The 22720-nt window shown below is 32.3% G+C and overlaps 1 protein-coding gene across 1 annotated transcript; it reads left to right on the forward strand.

Annotated features, from left to right (window-relative positions):
* LOC109716696 lies at positions 2785-4482 on the forward strand. Its single transcript, XM_020242242.1, has 3 exons — positions 2785-2936; positions 3110-3170; positions 3668-4482. The coding sequence occupies exon 3, from the start codon at positions 3670-3672 to the stop codon at positions 4156-4158; it is 489 nt and encodes a 162-aa protein (XP_020097831.1). The 5' UTR covers positions 2785-2936; positions 3110-3170; positions 3668-3669; the 3' UTR covers positions 4159-4482.

Below are 22720 nucleotides of genomic sequence, written 5' to 3' on the forward strand. Positions count from 1 at the left end.
GACTTGGTCAATGGATCAGCCACCATCCTAGTGGTGGAGATATGTCTAAGAGTGAAGTCGCCTAGCCTAATCATCTCTCGAATATAGTGAAAACGGATATCTCTATGTTTGGTCCTGCCATGATACTGTGAGTCTATCACATACTACATAGCAGCTATACTGTAAGAGAACATCTTAACAGGCTTATCTGCTCGAATCACAAAGTTGAGGTATTAGAGAACTCTCATCAGCCAAACAGCCTCCTAAACGACTGCTGAATAAGCAACGTATTTCGCTTCTATAGTAGATAAGGCAATGAAACTTTGATTTTTACTGCGCTAGAAAATTGCCCGCCTCTAAGCATAACCACATAGCCTAAAGTAGATCTATGCTTATCTCTATTACCGCCACAATCAGCATTGCTATATCTTTTTAATCTCAAGTCCCCAGCTTGAAAGCAAAGAACGGGATCACTGGTTCCTTTTAAATATCGAAGGATCCTCTTGATCGCTTGCCAATAAATAGGTCCTAGGTTGCTCTGGTAACGACTTACCAAACCAACAGCGAACAAATGTCAGGTTGAGTACACATCATAGTGTACATCAAGCTGTCAATTGTACTCGCATAAGAAATCCTACTCATTTGCTTTTTTTTCTTTATCTATTTTAGGACATTGATCAAGACTCTGAATGTGATTCTTCTCCACTGGAGTGTCAACGGGTTTACTATGATGCATCCTAAATCGCTTTAGAATATTTTTAATATAAGATTTTTTAGATAAACCAAGAAGGCTTATAAAGTAATCATGGATGACCTTTACTTCGAGCACATAACTCGCCTCATCCATATCTTTCATCTCACATCTATTGTGTTGCTTATTATGCTTATATAATTTGTATGATCATTTATTAGAATGAACTTGTGTTGTTTGATTATGCTTACATAATTTGTATCAGCCATTAGGAGGTTAACGTATATATTGATGATAATTATCAATCAATAACGATGTGGAGTTTTTCTGATATTTATGGCCCTACAACAATGTAGTTTTAAAACCACGTACAACTGGGGTTACTAATCCCTCTTATGCAATTGGTCGACCTATATTAATGTAATTTTATTAGTTGTTCAATTTATAACAACAAATTTATTGTGTTATAACCTTTATTACTAATTTAGCGTTAATGTAGTATCTAGATGACTAGAATTTTTGACAGTATATCTTTCCAGCTGTAATGGAATATTTAAACCTATATTTCATAAAATATTATTTATTTTTTTAAAATTAATAAATTAATTATGTAGTATTGGACCATCTATTAGATAGTTTTGGCATTATGCTGTCATGCTTATTTAATTTAGCACTCCATTTTTTATTTATCATATTTATTAATTTAATAATTTTTCAAATTGTATAAAATTTTTTGTAAATTATATTGTGTAGTGCCTGTATATTCAATATTTCCTATATTAGAGAAACATAGAAGGGCAAACTTAGAATTTTCAAAAATTTCAGTCTACTTTGGCTCTTATTCTTTCTATTCTCTAGAAAACAACCAAACAACATTTTAATTATTCCCGAGAATAAGAAAATGTCAAACCAAACAAAATTTTTTTTTTATTCTTCTATATCCTAGAATATAAAATAATTTCAAGAATATAAATATTTATCCCTCTAAATATTATTTCATTACCAAACATAGTCTTAGTCTTATGAATTTTTGGACAATAGAAATATATTTTTTAAATTTTTTAGAAATTTTTTATTTTGTTTTTCTCTTAATTAGTAATCTATTTTTTTAACTTTTTAAAAACATTTTGTTTTGTTTTTTTTCTTAATTAGTATTCTGTGGGTCTTTTTTAATTTTTGTTTTTCTCTTATGGGTTGTTGGGTAATGAAACTCATATCTTTTATAATTTTTTTTTGTTTAATTTGGATATAGATTTATAGTTAAAAGAGAAGCATTTGGAATCGATTTTAAATTTTCGGTTCGGATTCAAATTTCAAATTTTTTATTAAATTTGAATTTGGATGGAATTTTAAAATTCGTCGGATTCGAATTTTAAATTTAATAATCGAATTCGTATTCGAATTTTAAAATTCACTTCGAATTTGGACCATTGATGTTCTATTGTCATTTCTTGTGTAGGCTACTCGATCTCTTGAAAATATCTTACGTTGTTTTTTTTTTCTATTCTTATTTCTCTGCATGCTACTCTTATTCATAGACGGCTGATTCCTTCTGTAGACCTCTTTTTCTGTACTCTTTTTTTTTTTTTTGCTCGAGATGACCGACAGAAGACTCTAGCCTTCTAATTGCTTCAACAGCCCTAATTTTTTTTAAATTTTCTTCCTTGCAGGCAGGCAAACCGACTTGTCACATCCCACCTCTCTCTTTCCATCCTCTCTCTTGAGCTTTTATTGCTATCCCAACCTCTCACTTTCCACCTTCTCTCTCCATCTTATCTCTCTCTCTCCTCTCTCCCTCTCTCTCTCTCTCTCTCTACCCCCCGCGACGGCTCCTCGCGCGTCCTTTGAGACCCTGCCCTTCCCGCGGCCTTTCGCACCTCTTCAAGCACCTCGTAAAGACCTATGAGCCATTTCCACAAGTCTACAGCCCCTAGGCCTATTACCCTCGTCGCTGCAGCGTGCAGTGCCACTTGCTTGGTGATGGAGGCGCTCGCCATCATTATTCCTGGCGCCGGCCTGCAATCAATCACCCGAAAATTCTTTGATGTGATTTCCTGCTCTGATGAAATCTTTTGCGCCTTCCCTCCCTACTTGGTAGGTCCGCCATTTGACACGATCGGTCGTGTCATCTCGCCTTAAGTGCATCGGCTCTCCTCCAGCTCATCAGCTCTAGACCTATGTACTCTCTGGTTATAAGTAGGGCTTATTTTTTTTCGGTGGGCTTCCACGGTTGCCAGATTTGATTCTAGGTCGCTTGGGATTTGAGGCCTGTTCCGCTAATCCCTTTTGTCCTTCTGTCTCTTCAAATAATAGTATTTGAGCCGTTATTGATGTTATTAATTGTTAATAACTTTTTACGTTTTTTTTTCTTGTTCGTTTGCTTGCATGTCATTAATAACTTTTTACGTTTTTTTGTTCCGCTTGCTTGCATATCAACAGCACGATCTGAGGCGCTGGTCTGTGGTTGTCCATCTTAGGTGCAGCATATTCCGCTTTGTTGGTATGTTATTTTCCTATCTCCTTTTGAGAAAGTTGAAAAATAAACTCGGTCAGGCTACTTTCTTCTCAGGGGAATGAAAAAAGGAAGCTCAGTTTTATGATGGCCTGGGTTTTTACTGAAGTTTGTGGGCATAATCTCTCTTTGATTGCTTCACTGGGTTTTCCTCGCTGCTCTTCAACCGTTTGCAGTTTGTGAACAAATGATTCGATAAAGCGTGGTTGCAATTTTAAATGCTTTTGTTTGCTCCTTCACTTTCCTAAATCCTTCTGCTAAATTATTTTCAGAGATTTACTTTTAAAACAAAAGGGTTTGCTGCCATTGTTTTCTTCTTCTTTTTTTTCTTTTGCACCGAACCCCTTTCTCTTCTTATGACCCTTCTTATGACTTGTTTTAAACTGCTCTTTTATCAGTTTTTTTTTTTTACACTAAATTGTTTGCATCTCTTTTTTGACTGACTTCATTCTTCTACTTATCTTTTGTTTTCCTGTGTTTTATAGCAATGGCGGTTGTTGAGCTTTCGTGGGTTGGACTGCTGCGCGAGATAACAAGTCAAATTGGCATGGAGATGCCTGTCTGTGAGGTTACTGTAGATGCGGAACGGCGATATGTTGCCTACATGGATCTTCACGTGCGAAAGGAGGGGGAGACTACAGCTGAAGTTGTTCGCTGCTGGGGTTCGCCTTCTCCCACCTCCGATGGCGCTGAACGTGATGCAGCTCGGGTTGCCGTCCATCGCCTGAAAGACAGGCTTGGGCTTGAGATTAAAGATGTTAACTATGAAGACCTTATTTTTTATAAGAGTGCGTATGCTCAACTCACCGCTAAGCATGCGGCATTGTATGAAAAATACAAGAAATTAAAATGGGAGTACCAGCTGCTGAAGAACGCCTACGATTCTCTCATAGCGCACAAGGATGAATATGCTGCTGACAGGGTAAGAATCCGCGAAGCTCTTGAGGAGTGCCGTGCGATATTTAACGACTTCTAGCCCGTGCCTGCTGCTTACTGAATAAACCGACCCCTCAGAAGCAGTTTCACCTCCTTTTGGCTTAATCCTGTGACCTTTGTGATGTTCTAGTTGCCACTACGCTCGGTGTCTTTTTGCTTTTTGTTTTTTTTTTTTTTTTGTTTGTTGAAGTCTCCGGGAGCATGCTGTAAGCTCCTGCTGGTGTTTCTATGTAATCTTCGAGCACACTGTTCACTGCTGTTTATGTGCTCCTTTTGGTTTGTTCTTTTTTTCTCTTTTATGTACTCCTTTCTATCTTCGTTAGATGCAATGTGTCTTTACCGAGCACTGCATGCTGCTTGTTCATGGGCTCTTTTTTGGGTGGTTTTTTTTAATATTTTTGTCCATGCTTTCTATTCTCTATCGAGTGATGCTGATGTGAATTTTTCTACTCCTTGGCTTTTCTTTCTTAAACCGTGCCATTACTAAGGTGTTTCTGATATTTCTATTTTGGATTTACACGTTGTCCTTGCTTTGATGTCCCTACTATGGTTTGGGTGTTGAGATTTTACCCCTTTTTGCATCTTATTGTTCCTATATATTTTTACATACTCGAGCCTTTTCTACTGATGTTGTTTATATTTTCCGGCTCACTTCCTAACAACGCTATGCGAACTTTGACGAACAATATTTTGCAAGATCCAATTTGTTAATTTTTAAGAGGTGATATTCTTTTCTCCACTAGCTTTTGGGTTTTTTTATGGACGGTAGAAAGCTTGCTCATTCACCCCTGCGGATGTTGTAAGGGTGCTGTTTGTCTATTTTCCTCTTTTCCAGATTTATTCTTTCTTATATACATTAGATATAGGAGGAGACAGTATTACTATGGCCGTGAAGGGAGAAAGCAGCATGAATTTTTTCTTTCCTATGCTTCCTGTGACTGCCTAAATAGTGACTACCTAAATAGAGAGTGCATTTGCCAAACATGAGGCTGGGTGCGTTTGGTTCGAGAACTAAATTTTAGAAAATAATTTTTATTATTTTTAAAAATAAAAAATATTTCGGTGCAAGATAGAATAATTGTAAATTTGTATTTGAATGTATTCAAAGATATTTTAGAGAATATTCTTTGTAGCGTTTAAATAAAATGTTTAGAACTGTCTAAATATATTTTTAAAAATAAAATAATTAGTTTATATTTGTATATTTTATGTAAAATTATTTATAAAATTATTTTTAGGCCAATTTGCATAAAAAATCCACTAATTTTGCGCTTTTTCAAAAGTGGGTCACCTTTTTAGTTTTTGCAGATTCGGACCGAATTTTCAGAAGGATGACCAAACTACCCTTCTGTCAAAATGCATAAAATTATATGCTTTAAATGCCTAGAAAATACAACTGTTAAGTCACTAAGTGTAAAACTTCTTGAAATGACAACTACTAAGTCATAATTACATATACATTTCTCGTGAAATGAAAAACCTCATTCAAGAGAAAATAAAAAAAAAAGAATAATTAATAAGATGAAAGAGTGCAACATCCTCTCAAATAGTGCAACAAACTCTTCAAAATAGTGCAATATCTGTATAAGTAGTGCAACATATGCATTGTTAATACACATTTTGCATAATTTTTACACTAAATTACGCATAATTTAGTATATTACGAAAAAATAATATATAATATTACAACATACTATAAAAATTATACAATATATGTATAAACGGTGCATATTTTACACTATTTGCACAGATATTTACACAATTTGTGTAAATGTTACACTATTATGAGAGGATATTGCACCATTTAGATGTGTGTTACACTCTTTCTTTTTGAAAATTAAATTTCATTCCATATTAAATAAAGTGTAAAATTTCTTGGAAATAACAACTGCTAAACCATAATTACATCCATGTACCTTTCTCATGAAACAAGAAATCTCATTCAAGAAAAAATAAAAAGAATAAAGAATAATTAGTAAAATGAAAGAGTGCAACATCCTTTTAAATAGTGCAACAAGCTCTTCAAAATAGTGCAATATCTGTATAAATAATGCAACATATGCATTGTTAATAAATATTTTGTATGACTTTTACACTAAATTACGCACGGTTTAGTATATTACGCGAAAATAATATATTATATTACAATATACTATAAAAATTATACAATATATATATAAACGATGCATATTTTACACTATTTGTATAGATATTTACACCATTTGTGTAAATATTGCACTATTATGATAGAATGTTGCACCATTTAGATGTGTGTTGCACTCTTTCTTTTTGAAAATTAAATTTTATTGCATATTAAAGAAAATATAAAACTTCTTGGAAATGACAATTACTAAGCCATAATTACATGCATGTACCTTTCTCGTGAAACGAGAAATCTCATTCAAGAGAAAATAAAAAAAAAAGATTAATTAATAAGATGAAAGAGTGCAATATCCTCTCAAATAGTACAACAATCTCTTCAAAATAGTGCAATATCTGTATAAGTAGTGCAACATATACATTGTTAATACATATTTTATATGATTTTTACACTAAGTTACGTATAGTTTAGTATATTACACAAAAATAATATAATATATTACAATATATTATAAAAATTATACAATATATGTACAAACGGTACATATTTTACATTATTTATACATATATTTACACAATTTCTGTTAATGTTGCATCTATTTGAGAGAATGTTGCACCATTAGATGTGTGTTGCACTCTTTCTTTTTTGAAAATTAAATTTCATTGCATATTAAATAATAGTGATCAAATTTCTTGAAAATGACAACTGCTAAGACATAATAACATGTACCTTTTCTCTGTGAAACGAGAAGTCTCTATTCAGAGAAAATAAAAAAATAAAGATTAATTAATAAGATGAAAGAGTGCAATATCCTTGTTAAATTAGTGCAACAATCTCTTCAAAATTAGTGCAATATCTTGATATAATTAGTGCAACATATGCATGTTAATACATTTTGCATGATTTTTACACTAAGTTACTACAGTTTAGTATATTACGCGAAAATATATAATATATTACAACATTTATAAAAATTATACAATTATAGTATAAACGGTGCATATTTTACATATTTATAATATATTTTCACCATTTATGTAAATATTGCACTATTATAAGAGAATGTCGCACATTTAGATGATTTTGCACTCTTTCTTTTTTAAAAATTTAATTTCATTACATATTAAATACAGTGTCAAATTTCTTGAAATGACACTGCTAAGCCATAATAACATGTACCTTTCTCGTGAAACGAGAAAACTTCATTCAAAAAGAAAAAAAAATAAAGAATAATTAGTAGATGAAAGAGGTGCAACATCCTTCTCAATAGTGCAACAAGCTCTTCAAAATAGTGCAATATTGTATAAAGTAGTGCAACATTAACATTGTTAATACACATTTTACTAATTTTTACACTAAATTACATACAGTTTAATATATTACGCGAAAATAATATGCAACATATAATATATAAACTGTAATTAATTAATTAGTGTAAAAATCATACAAAATGTGTTATTAAAAATGCATATGTTGCTACTTATACAGATATTGCACTATTTTTGAAGAGCTTGTTACACTATTGAGAGGATGTTTGCACTCTTTCATCTTATTAATATTTTCTTTATTTTTTTATTTTCTCTTGAATGAGGACTTTCGTTTACGAGAAGTTACATTAATTATGGCTTAGCAGTTGTCATTTTCAAGAAGTTTTACACCTTCATTTATAATCAATTAATTTATTTTCAAAAAGAAAGAGTGCAAACATCTAAATGGTGCCAACAATCCTCTCATAATAGTGTAAAATTTACACAAAGTGGTTAATATATGTATAAATATGTAAAAATATACACCGTTTGTACATATATTGTATAATTTTTATAATATATTGTAATATATATATTATTTTCGCGTAATATACTAAACTGTACGTAACTTAGTATAAAAATCATGCGAAATGTGTATTAACAATGCAATTATGTTTGCCACATATTATCAGATATTGCACTATTTTGAAGAGATTGTTGCACTATTTGAGAGGATATTGCCACTTTTCATCTTATAATTAATCTTTATTTTTTATTTTCTCTTGAATGAGGTTTCTCGTTTCAGAGAAAGGCATGCATTTAATTATGGCTTAGCATTTGTCATTTTCAAGAAGTTTTACACTTTATTTAATATGCAATAAAATTTAATTTTCAGAAAGAAAAGCTGAACATCTCTCAAATATAGTGCAATTTACACAAATGGTGTAATATATGTATTAAATAAGTGTAAATATGCAGTGTGTTACAATTATCTGTATAATTTATAAGTTATGTTGTAATATATTATAATTATTTTCGTGTAATATACTTAGCTGTGCGTAATTTAGTGTAAAAATCATGCAAAATGTGTATTAACAATGCATATGTTGCACTACTTATACAGATATTGCACTATTTTGAAGAGATTGTTGCACTATTTGAGAGGATATTGCACTCTTTCATCTTATTAATTAATCTTTATTTTTTTTATTTTCTCTTGAATGAGGTTTCTTGTTTTACAAGAAAGGTATATGCATATAATTATGGTTTAGCAGTTGTCATTTCCAAGAAGTTTTATACATAATGGCTTAGCAGTTGTATTTTTCTAGACATTTAAAGTATATATTTTTTATGAATTTTGAAAGAGGGGTAGTTTGGTCATCCTTCTGAAAATTCGGCCCGAATCTGCAAAAACTAAAAAGGTGGCCCACTTTTGCAAAAGCGCAAAATTAGTGGATTTTTTATGCAAATTGGCCTTATTTTTATAGTAATTTATAATATAATGTTTTATGTAACAATTTAATTTAAAATGGTATATTTATTTTATTATATATAATAGTTTATTTTTTGTAATAATTTATTTTATATAATTTATTCATAATATATGCAATGAATAAAGTGTAATACTAACAATATCCTTATAATTTTAATTAATAATAATATAAATTTTAATACAAATTAAAAATATATATAATACATGAAAAAATAATTTTTGATATATAATACTTAATATAAAATAAAATAATTAAATATTAAAATATAATGATAAAACTTAATAAAATAAATAATATATTAAATTTAATTAATTTATATTATATAATAAAATTTAAGTTTAAATATATTATCATAAAAATAATATTTATATTAATATATTTATTTATATATCTATTTATCTAATAAAATAAAGAGAAGAACAAAATTATTCTCGGTTTTCCTAAAAATAATTTTTAACGGGTTGTTTCAGAACAATTCAGAATAATTCGTTTTAATCAGAACAATTCGTTCTTCGCAGTTCTCCTACCGTTTGGTTACAAATTGAGGGATATCTCGTTCTTCTGCTACCGAACGCAGCCTAAAAGAGAACCCATTCAAAGTCTGGTTTGCTTCCGATTCATGATGAAAATTCTCGGCAGGAATTAATATTTATTGCCAGGTTGGTTTCGGTATTAGGGAACAAAAGATTGCCCATCATTTATGATCAGTGGTGAGAATTATTTGTGATTTTACAAATATTGCCGATCCTGTTGCATTATCATCTTTGTTCTCCGCTTGCTCATGATTCATTGGCTACTAGTATGAGAAATTAGACAACCACTAAAAATTGTCTATCTGAGAATTTCCTGAGATCTTTTTTGCAAATCAATAATTATTCTAATGCTTCTTCAGTGTTAATGCTTTGGTTCTGCCACGAAAATTTCTTGAGTTCTCTTTTTTCTTCTATTTTCCACTCCACTTTCTTTACTTTCTAACTTTTTTCTCTTCTCTTTTTATGTCACTCTTATTTTTTTTAGCCGGATTCACAGGAATTTTTTTTTAATATTCAGCGTCCAATGAATAAAAATTATTTACTGAATTGTGGGTTTCTTACGTCACTGTTATAGTTTCATGCTTCTTTCTTTTTTCAACAAATTTTTCACTTCTTTTAAGCTCTTTGTTGTAATTGTTTTATCTATCGTTTTCTATGTGGCTTCTAAAATTTCTTAAGAAGTTCTTCTGGAATGTACTCTGTGGTTTTCTTACATGCGATGTTACTGTATTATTTTCCATCTGACTTCTAATGTTTCTTGAAATTTTCTTTTCGAGTGTATTTGATGTTTCTTCCATTGCCCATTCTTCCTGAATGTACTTGTGGGTTTCTTACATGCATTGTTACAATTTTGTTTTCTATGCAGCTTCTAAAATCACTTGAAATTGTCTTCCTCTCTGTGTTTGATGTTGGGGACCAATATATACCAACCATACCCAAATGCTTTTTATTATATTTCTTCTTTTGATCTAGAGGATTTCAAAGTTATGTGGTTTGGGTCTAAATTTCAGAGGTCCAGGTTTCTGCAAACTCAGTATGTAGTATGTAGGGATGCTATTCCAGCGGTTATAGATCTCAACTATCTCTTAACAAGATTCATGACAACGGATTGTAATTAGCATACATATTTTTTTGACTTATTTGCTAATTGTTGATTTGGTTTAACTTGTTGACTAATTTGCTAATTGAAATTTTGGTTTAACTTGTTGACTAATTTGCTAATTGAATTTTATATTACTTAATACTGTTTAGGTTGCAGGTGGCAATAATTCGAATGATTCATCTCCAAATAATTATTTTTCGAATGCAAGTCACGAGCTTGGAGGGAACGAGATTATGTATAGATGTTGGATGAGATTATGTATTTTGGTTTACATTCGAGCTTAGAGGGAACGAGATTATGTACAGATGTTGGATGAGATTATGTATTTTGGTTTACATGTTGAATTATAAAGTTTTTAATAATGTTAAAGAATTGTGTTGCTTCTTGTAAAGAATTGTGTTGCTTTTTGTATTGCTAATATAAATTTTTAATAAATTTTTAATTTTTTGCTCATAAATGAAAGCTAAATTAATTATTTTAATATAATTATTATGATATTTTTTATATAAAAGTGGTTTGAACCGCCTCTATGTAATAACATGCCTTTTACCCGTAGAGGCGGTTTAAACCGCCTCTACAAAATAATATTCGTAGAGGCGGTTTAAACCGTCTTTAAATTATTATTTAATAAATAAAAAATATAAAATAAAATAAAATAAATAAATTCATAGGGGTGGTTTAAACCGTCTCTACCAGGAGGAATTCTACACTGTCACACTTGCACCACGTCATCAATAACAAGCCAATCACATTCCTTCTTTTCAAACAAAAGTACAATACAAATAATTTTTTACAATCATGATGGGACATATATTCTTAAAAGGATTAATTTGATTGGTTTGTTACGCCACGTCACTAATATACCCGTTGCATTCTAGAATTTTTCCTCTACCGGACCGTCTCTAAGCTCCCCCGGCGATCGCTCAAACTGCCTCTACATTGTAGAGGCGCTGTCTACACCGGCGGTCTAGAGGCAGTTGTGGAAACTGCCTCTACGAATCATAGAGACGGTTTAAACTGCCTCTACAACAGTTAAAAACTGCCTCTATGACCGTCTTTTCTTGTAGTGTATAAGGTCTACGTACCAGTAGTCATGTTGAATCTAATCTACTTTCAACTGTAACGCCCCAAGGCAATCTGGCGGGTAGCGGAGGAAGTGGGGCGAAGGAGCAGGAGAGGGGACCGGAGAAGAGGAAGGAAAAGGGCAAAATCTAGCACAAACTAGTTTCAGCTAAGGGTATAAGCAGTAAATAAACATCCTTACCAGGTCGGGCGAGTGACAGGAGGAGCGGCTTCCAAGCGGGTGCAATCCAACAGCCAAGGGGCGTGTGGACCTGGCAATCCGAGAAGGAATCTAATCCACTGCTGGAATTGGCCCACTATGGCCCATATATTGTTAAACTTTACAATAGCATTAAAGTACCTTATTACTATGCATTTTATACTTTGATACATGTAAAGCTGGGGATATATAAGAGAAGTTGTAAGGAGAATTCTGTTATGGAATAGAATATTATCTTCTTCCCCAATTAACTCTTCTCCTCTTAACCCCTCTCTATCCCTATCCCCTTCTCTCTCCTAATCTCTAATCCCTCCTTATCCTCCTCCTACCTCAATCCCCATTCTCCTAAACTCTCCTCCATTCCCCTGAATTTCATTACCCAATTCCCCAACCTGGCCGGAATTGGTATCGGAATTCACCATCATCCCGGCCGCTGTCCTCGCCTCAGCAAAGTATCGTCACGGGCGGGTTGCGACCGGTCCGGATATAACACAATCCTCTATGTAATTGTTGCTGAGTGCACCCAAATTTCTCTAACTTTTTCGCAAACAAGTAAAATTTCAATCTGTTTTATTATTATACTGACTCTAAGGTAAAATATACATTTATATTCTGTCTATATTTATCCATTTATCTCTAAGAATGTCCTTCGGAAGTGTATCCGCCTCATTTAATTTTTAACAAAGGAAAATCCCGTGAATGTCTATGGCCATAAATTGATTTACATCAATTAAAAGAAACTTTTTTCCTGTTGTCCGAACTATGCTTAAGACAGACACTCAAATAATATTGAATTCACCATTGTCAAAACCTTTTTTATACATATTTTAAAAGCTCACCTTGCTTTTGATCATGATTCTTTTGGCCCGTTTGGTTTACTTCTGAAAAAGTGATTTTTATAGAATTGATTTTGGTTTGAAAAAATGATTTCTGTTAAAAACTATAGAGCATTTAGTTGAGTCTAATAGAAAAGTGATTTTAGAAAGCTGTTTGGCAAATATTTTTGCTGAAGTAATTTTGTAATGCTTTTTAACTAATCCAATGGTTAGAAATGATCAATGGGGTTGATCTAATGGCTATCGGAAGCATAAAGTAGTTGGTGCTTCCGATTTTTTAGCCCTTAAATCAACCCCATTGATCATTTCTAACCATTGGATTAATATTATTAACCAATGGGGACCACTCAATCCTAGAGTGACCACTTAACCCTAAGGGGACCGCTATCACCCTAACCTAAGAGCTAAAAAATCGAAAGCACCAACTACTTTATACTTCCGATAGCTTAGTAGCTCTACACTATATATATATATATATATATAGCAGGACTGCTGTGCTCTCAGGAGCATGGAGGTCTCCGTGCTCCTGAGCCATTTTTGATGATAGAATTTTCGAATCGACGATCGGCTCCGTTAGACTTGATCTAGGATATTTGAAGTTTTTAGAAAATAATTTTTGCCATTTTTTAATATCATTTATCTAGTGATCGAAAAGATTCAAAATCAATAATTTTTAATGGTTGATATTTGCCGTTTTCAAGTTTAACGGTGTAGAAGTATTCAAATCAGATGAAATTTTGATACAAAATTCTTTATACTATNTATTCCAAGAGTAGGGATGTTGGGCTACCACAGTCACTTAGGCGGCACAAGCTGGACCACCTTTGGTAGGTCCTTAATTGGAAATAGAAATCGACACGGTGTTGAGGTTATTATGAACACTACTAGTCAGAGAGTAGTAGTAGGATTACTTGGACTTACTTCTAGCATAGTTGTGGACATTTGGGTATTCGTACATACATGCAGTATGCTAGGAGATGTTGTTTGTTGCATCTTTATATGCATTGTAGTCATGACCAAGTATTACTTTCATATCTGTATAAAGTAAAGCATGATATTACTTGTGAATATATATATATATATATATATCCATGACAAGATAAAGTCGCATTAGGAATGCCATGTTTAATTGCAAGTTGTAGCTTAGCATCCTATTTATTATGCCTTCTAATATGCAATTTACTCGTTACTCTTATTGTTAGACTTACCCTTTTTTTTGGGGCCTAGTGGTGCACTGAGCTGAGGTCAGTAATTGCCCACTGGGAACTATAAATTATAGTTCTCACGCCCTCTTTTTCTCGATGATTTTCAGAGCCTTCCACTCAGGGCGAGGCCAGGGACCGCGGGAAGGGAGTTGCTTCGAGCTAGCTTCCTTCGAGGACGATTTGCTAGGTGGTCTACCTCTCGTTGTACTTTATTTTGGAGAGGTTGAGAGTCTTACCAGTGTACTAGAGACCACCATTTTTGTATTAGAGGCTGATACTGTATAACTTATGTTTACCTTTATGTATTAGTTATGTTCTATTACTATTAGTATAGATGTTAGAACTATATTCGCTCTGATATCATTAGTTGCTTGTTATTGCACTTCTTTTATTTATTCCATCTCTTGCTTTTACTTCCGCTTTTCTTGTAGACGCCTTATATGTGTAGACATATGGCGGGTCTGGGCACGCAACCGGGAGGGCCTCCGCAGGTCCCGGGGCGTGACAACTTGGTAGCACGGAGGCCCCCGTGCTACCAATAGTATAGTAGCCGGACTATATATATATATATATAGAGAGAAAGAGAGAGAGAGGGAGAGAAAGAGAGAGAGAGAGAGAGAGAGAGAGAGAGAGAGCAGGGCTGCTGTGCTCTTAGGAGCACGGAGGCTCCGTGCTCCTGAGCCGTCTTCGATGATGGATTTTTCGAATCGATGATCGGCTCCGTTAGACTTGATCTAGGGTATTTGAAGTTTCTAGAAAATAATTTTTGTGATTTTTTGATATTATTTACCTAGTGATCGAAAGAATTCAAAATCAATAATTTTTAATGATTGATATCTGCCGTTTTCAAGTTTAACAGTGTAGAAGTATTCAAATCAGCTGAAATTTTGATACAAAATTCTTTATACTATCTACAATAAGATCAATATTTCTGATCGAAAATTTTAGTGCTATATCACCACTTTTTATAGGATTTTTATTTTCAGCCGTTAAAAATTATTGATTTTGAAACCTTTCAATTGCTAGGTAAATGATATCGAAAAATCGCAAAAATTATTTTCAAGAAACTTCAAATACGCTAGATCAAGTCTAACGGAGCCGATCGTCGATTCGAAAACTCCATCATCGAAAACGGCTCAAGAGCATGGAGGCCTCTGTGCTCCTGAGAGCACAGCAGTCATAAAATAAATTTTATGATTTTACGATATCATTTGCCTAGTGAACGAAGGGGCTCAAAATCAACGGCTGAAAATAAAAATCTTACAAAATGTAATAATATGACATTAAAATTTTAAATCAAAGATATTAATCTTGTTTTATATAGTATAAAGAATTTTCTATCAAAATTTCACATGATTGGATATTTCTACACCGTTAAACTTGCAAACGGCTCACTACGGCCATTGAAATTTGTTGATTTTGAGCCCATTCGATCACTAGGCAAATGATATCGAAAAATAATAAAATTTATTTTCTAGGTACTCAAAATACTCTAAATCAAGTTTAACGGAGCTGATCGACGATTCGAAAGTCGCAACATCGAAAACGAGTCGGAAGCACGGAAGGCTCCGTGCTTCCGATAGCATAGTAGCCTCACTCTATATATATATATATATAGTTCGGCTACTATACTCTTATGAGTACGATCTCTCTCGTACTAATAAATCGTTTTCGATAATAGAGCTTCCGAATCGACGATCCATACCGTTAAACGTTATTTAGAGTATTTAAAACTTCTCGAAATCAAATTTTATAATTTTTGGACATCATTTACCTTACGATCAAAAGGTGAGAAAATTAATAATTTTTATCGGCCGATATGAGATACTTGCTAGTTTAAAAGTATAAAAGAATCAAAATCGATTGAATTTTTGATAAAAAATTCTACTCACGTAAAGATCAAACACTATTTTTTTTTCTTTTTTTCTTTTTTTTTTTGCTGTTAGACTAAACAAAATAGGATTCCTTCAAGAACTTCTTCGGGAAAAAAAAAAGGAGAAAAGAGTTGGGGAAAAAAAAAAAATCCGACGACTCTATTGTGTGAAATTTGTGCTTAAGAAAATAAGAAAAACACTGAAATACCAAACAAGATTAAAATTTAGGGATAATTGCCTATATACCCCTCAAAACTTCGAAAATATCTTCTTTTTTATTTCTTTTCAATATACCTCTCATATGTTCCTCCGTTATTTTAAAATAACTTTACAATTATCAACCGTTAAGTTAATTTAGGTTAAACGTGAGTTAAATATCTACCACAGTTAAAAAAAATAAAATAATACTTTTGCCCTTAACTTAAGGGCAAATAAGAAATGTTGGTGATTGTAGAAGGATATATTTGAAAAGATCAAAAAGCAAAATACTTTTTGTGCCCGTAACTTAAAGGGCAAATAAGAAAAGCCGGTGCTAATAAAAGGCTATATTTGAAAGGACAAAATAGTAATTTTCATAAAGATAACAGAGTTCACTAACAGATTTTAACTCTGAGGGTATATTTGAAATATGTTGGAACGTAAAAAAGGTATTTTTAATATTAGCCCTCTAAGAGGGATAAATCAGAAAGTTGGAAACTTTTCAGAACTACCCAGACCCGACCATTCTTTTTTAGGGTACGGATAAAGTATATCAACTAACCGGACCCGATCTGGTCCATGAACACCTTTTAATTTACTATCCTAACACTTTTGCAACTTTAGTTCAAGAGGAAACAAAATTATTTGTTGTAGTACATAACTCCCTTTTCAATGTTTAGTTTGGGTGTTGGATAGGGTTAAATAGACTAGAAGTACTACTCAAAGCTTTCTCTCACTTGCATATACTTAATAAATAAAATTTTAAAACTATTGTATAATAGAAAAATTGAGGCAAATTTTCTTAATTATTAGGATTAACTTCATACAGGTCCCTTTAAAGATCCTAATATTTTCAATTATTTTACTCTGGTTTGTTACCGTTAAAGTACTGTTGTTTTATAAGTGAAATAAATTTTTTATCATCACAAATATATTTATTCGTAATTCTCAACTGTTAATTGAAGAGGGATAAAAAGGTCAATTCACCTCATTAACTAACCAAGATTCAGTATTTAATCTATACTTACTAAATTTTTCTAACAGATTCTAATGGCAGGGACATATTTGAAAATATTAGAACTTTTATAGGAACAATATATGAAAGTTGAACTCTGTTGGAAAACATTTGCAAGTCGCTATGTTTGTAGGGACCTGTATACAGTTAACCCTAATTACTATATCAATGGCCTCGTAATTAAAGTGCAAAGGAATTAGGTGATTTGTTTGTCGCAAAAGATGTTGGAATTGAACTTACGATCTGTTGGAACAGATGCCGTATAGAACGGGTCACTCTGATGCTAGCATGTATCTCATATCGGCCGTTAAAAATTGTCAATTTTGTGACCTTTTGATCGTAAGGTAAATGACGTCAAAAAATTATAAAGTTTGATTTCTAGAAGTTTTAAATGCTGTAAATAACGTTTAACGGTATGGATCGTCGATTCGGAAGTTCTGTCATCGAAAACGACTTATGAGTACGAGGGCGATCGTACTCATAAGAGTATAGTAGCCGGACTCTATATATATATATCCTTCTTTTTTTTTTCTTTTTTTTGCTGTTAGACTAAACAAAATAGGATTCCTTCAGGAACTTCTTCGGGAAAAAAAAAAAGGAGAAAAGAGTTGGGGAAAAAAAAAATCGGACCACTCTATTGTGTAAAATTTGTGGTTAAGAAAATAAGAGAAGCACTGAAATACCAAACAAGATTAAAAACACTTTTGCAACTTTAGTTCAAGAGGAAACAAAATTATTTGTTGTTAGTACATAACTCCTTTTAGAGGCAAATTAAGTTTGAACCCACGTATAGAGATGCCATAGGTATTTGGGTTAATTTCATACTGGTACCTGCAAAAATAGTGAATTACAAACATATTTCTATAAAGTTCAACTTTCATATATTGTTCCTATAAAAATTTTAATATTTTTAAATATGTCCCTCTGGTTTGTTATCGTGAAGACACTGTCTGTTTTATAAGTGAAATGATCTTTTTGCCATCACAAATATGTGTCTTCAAAAGTCCCAACGGTTATTTGAAGAGAGGTAAAAAGATCAATACACCTCATTAATTAATCAGGTTTAAGTATTTAACCTATAGTTAACTAAATTTTTCTAACGGATTCTAACAGTATAGACATATTTGACAACATCATAACTTTTGTAAGGACAATATATGAAAGTTGAACTCTGTTGGAAAACATTTGCAAGTCGCTATATTTTTAGGGACCTGTATACAGTTAACCCTAATTACTATATCAATGGCCTCGTAATTAAAGCGCAAAGGAATTAGGTGACTTGTTTGTTGCAAGAGATGTTGGAATTGAACTTACAATCTCTTGGAACAGATGCCGTATAGAACAGGTCACTCTGATACTACATTAACCACACCAAATCTATATGATTAAAAACACCCCCAAAATAATTTTAAGGAATAGGAATCTACATTTTTCCACAACAAGGCCCACAAAACTTTTTTCTTTTTTCTTCCATCTGCATCAATGGAAACGGAATGATCATACAAAAATCTTAGCTTGGTCCCACCGAAGAATTTAGATGTCCAAAATACCCAATATTCCGTACCTGATTTGAATCCGATGCGAATCCGATTAAAAATGAATATTATATGAGTAAGAAAAATTATCAAGAAGTTTCGGATGTAGATCCGAATACGTTATATCCATATTCGACTTGAAGTCAACTATAGGATCCGATCTTTTGACGAGCAGAATCTGAAATAGTTTTCATGTCAGGAGCCAGACCCGATGAAATATTCGATTGTCGAAAATTAAAACAAAGAGAAAAATATTAAAATTTTGAAAATTTTGATACTTATCTTTCCACTATAATGTTTCAGACTTACTACGCATGTGTTTTAACTATATTTTAGTAGGTGCATGTATTCTGAAATTACAGTACGTGTATGCTATATGACTAGTTAATTATATGCAATTATATTATATGTATTTGGACTTATAAATATAATTTTAACTATGATATTATTCTAGGTGTTTAGGGTGGTGGTTGTATGTATTACAAATTTTATATTTTTATTTTAACTTATTATATAATAATTATTTGTGTTTTATGCCATAGATAAGCATATGGGTACTCGTTCCCGATTTATACTCTATCCGTATCCGGTCTGTACCTGATCTTAAATTGGTAATATATGAGTAGTTATTTTTCAAATCTGCTCAAATGAACTCAATGAGTATATTAATAACTTAAATATCTAGACATATATAGACCCGCTCCGAAGTTGAATAAGTTGTATTTTAGTGTTAGCGTTAAAAAAAGTCAAATTCTAGTAATTTTATTGCAGGCGCTTTATATATGTACTTATTATCGAATAGGGCTATGGTTTTTATGTTATTTTTTTTTAGTAAAAATATATATAATTTATCTGAACTATGTACTATTTAAATTGCCTATCGATATCTTGGCTTTACTAGTGAATGATTTAATTAATTACAAAATAAGTTAGCATATTAACTACATTAATGAATAAATTAATTAACTAGAATTTTAAATTAATTATCTTAATTCTTGTTCCAACAGGTTATTTTCAAAAAATTTATTAAAAGTGGGGAGCAACATTTCAACCCTCGTTCTGGTGTTAGTGGGGGAACAGTGGCTTATTTTTCCCTCCCTAATACCTAAATCAAACGGTATCTCAAATTTGATAAACAAAATTGATAAGAACTTTTAGAACTTATCTGAATTACGGACTATTTTGAATTTATTATCCAAACTTTTAAAACTTTGATTTTACTATCAAACTTTTTAATTTGTTTGATTTGAGTCTGTCAACGACATCTTGACTTTAAAATTTAAGCTGATTATTTACTTTAATAAATTTATGACTTCAAGAATTGTATGAAATATACTAACTAACTAAACCTACAAAGATAAACAACGTATTTAAATTTTAAAGTCAAGATATCGTTGATTGATTTAAATCAAACAAATTTAAAATTTGAATAATAAAAATTAAAATTTTAAAAGTTGAAAAATTAAATCAAAATAATTTATAATTCAGGTAAGTTCTGTATACTTTTAGCAACACAAGTAAAAAAAGAACGACTTGGTGACTGAAACTAAAAAAGAAGATTCGTGGCATCGAAAATGGATTCGGTGAAAAAAACAAAAAAAAAGAAAACACGACTTCGGTATCGTGTCAAAGAGAGAGTTCCGGCAAGAAAAAAGGCGGGCCCAGAATTACGTGAAGTTAAAAATTTTAAATTTTGAATGAATATGCGACGTGAAATAAACGAAGCGGGTAGCGTGCTACCTATTTCTCAAAAAAAAAAAAGAAAAAAAAAGAATGAATATGCGAAGTGCATGAAGGATTGGGCCATAGATTCAGGAGCAGTGTTTGTAACGTCCTTTTAGATGTGACTCGAAATTCTTAAATCGACTTAAGTTAGGATTTTCGACTCGCCGACAGTTTCGCTGTGCGACCAAATTGGAAAGTAAATTTGTGAAGGAAAAATGAATATCTGTGGTGGGTAGCGGATCAGATCTGAAACCCGTTAAGAGTTTCCTTTTTAGTTTTTGCCCTAGAGACATGAGATGGTGGTCGGCTGTATTATCTGAACATTGTATTCTCTTTTTCGTTTGCTAGCGAAGTTCTCTCCTCCCTCGTCCGTGATTTTTTCCCTGCAAAGAATTTTTCATGTAAAATCTGTGTGTTCTCTTTATTTTCTGGTTGTGATTTGATTGTTTTGTATTCGCCATTTTGTTTCCATTTGTGCGTTTGTCATAATACGTCCAAATAGTCTCATATTGGATGAAAATATATATATATATATATATATATATATATATATATATATATATATATAGTAGAGCTACTATACTATCGGAAGAATACTATATAATTCTAATAATAATAACGGAGTTTAAACATTTTGGGCCTTTGGTTTGAACCAAACGAGTTATTATTGCTAGTAGATCGGATCGTTGCAGCTTTGACAAACAAGCTAGCTGTTACGACAAACGCACAAACGGAAAACGAAATGGTGAACACAAAATAAACAAACCACAAGCAAAAACAAAAGAAAAACACACATATTTACGTGAAAAATTCTTTGCAAGAAAAAATCACGGACGATGGAGAAGAGAACTTCACTATCAAAATGAAAAAGGAAATACAATGTTTATATGGTACAACTAACCACGATCTCACGCCTTTACAAGCTCGAGCCTGTCGGCCCGAGCCCTCCGTTACCAACCACAGATATTCATTTTTCCTTCATAATTTTATTTTCCAATTTGGTCGCACCGCGAAACTGTCGACGAGTGAAAAATCCGAACTTGAGTCGATTATCAACTTCAAGTCACATCTAACACTAGCGTATCAACAAGCTAGCGTATCAATAAGTTATTATTACTAGCAGAACTACGATAATGACGGTACAAAAGAAAATGGAGCTAAGAAAAGAGGATTGAAACATCACATTTCAAACATTTGCATTAGGAAACGTCATATTTATGACTTTTGCATTAGGAGTAGATGTAGTCTATTTTAGGAGTAGTTGAATTTGGCAGTGCACAAAATCGAACCTAGCTTGTAACCTCTCACATGCAAAAAAGACCACTACCTTATTAGCTACACCGTTACCTTATTTATTGCATAATGTATAAATTAATAACATGTATTAATTTTCTGGTATCTAGATCTGTTTCCGATTTTTTTCGGATATTTGGACAATTCGCACACAGATCCTATTAAATTCCAATATTTTCTATTCAAAAACGGATGAGATCGAGTATGAGCACAGATATGATCGGATGTTTTTGATTATATTTTATTCCTAGAGATTTAAAGCTCCCCAATTTGATACTATGTTTGTGGATCATAAGCGCTAACCAACTATTCCAAAAGCACGTGCTGATAGGAAGGGCGCACCCATCACACTTAAGGGTCCAGCTACAATGCTCGCGGGCTCCAACCTGATTCAACCCATCTAAACGTTGGGTCTGTCGTTGGGCCATTTGCTGTTAGGTCTTTTATAAATTACACTCCCACTCAACTTATTAAGCTCACCTAACTCAACTTCTTATTCTCCTGGGCCTGTTGTTACTGGGCAGAAAGTTGGACTTATTTTAGCCCGATAATAAATAGCCAACAATGTTATCCCCCAAATTCAGAAATAGTTTTTTTATTGTTTTGTTTTTTTTGTTTTTGTTTTCTTTTTTGGGACAATGTTAAGCCTAGTAGTAATATAGTTAGACACTAAACACAACATTCAGAAATAGTCGTGGGAAGGCCCACAATCTTAGACTTCTTTGGCACTGCAGTCGTTTTCTATTTCCTTTTCTTAAACCCAAACTCCGCGTACGCGTAATCACACAAAGGGGCTGTTTGGTTGGATGTAGTTGCAGAAACAGTGTAGTTGTAAATGCATGCAATTGCAAATGCTGCAGTTGTAACTACACCTAGTCTGTTTGGTTTTACGCAGTTGCAACTGCTGCAGTTACATTTCTTCTGTTTGGTAATATGAAGCTGATAGTTGTATTTGTGAATTTTGTCACCTTTTCAGATAGAGTAGTGAGATTATCTTCACTAAACATAAAATAATTGTATAAGTTTATTAATCATTTAAATTTACTATTTATAAATAAATAAGTAGATATATATAATATTCTTCAACTTATTAATCGACACATTTAAAATTTTTAATTTATTTAATTTTAATATGTAAATCAAACTTTAAAATTTAAACGATT

Source organism: Ananas comosus, linkage group 10 (genome assembly GCF_001540865.1).
Source record: "Ananas comosus cultivar F153 linkage group 10, ASM154086v1, whole genome shotgun sequence".
NCBI classification, from domain to species: Eukaryota; Viridiplantae; Streptophyta; class Magnoliopsida; order Poales; family Bromeliaceae; genus Ananas; species Ananas comosus.

Bases quoted from the DNA above. Each gene is read 5' to 3' on its own strand.
- LOC109716696 (XM_020242242.1), top strand. From the start codon at position 3,670: ATGGCGGTTGTTGAGCTTTCGTGGGTTGGACTGCTGCGCGAGATAACA.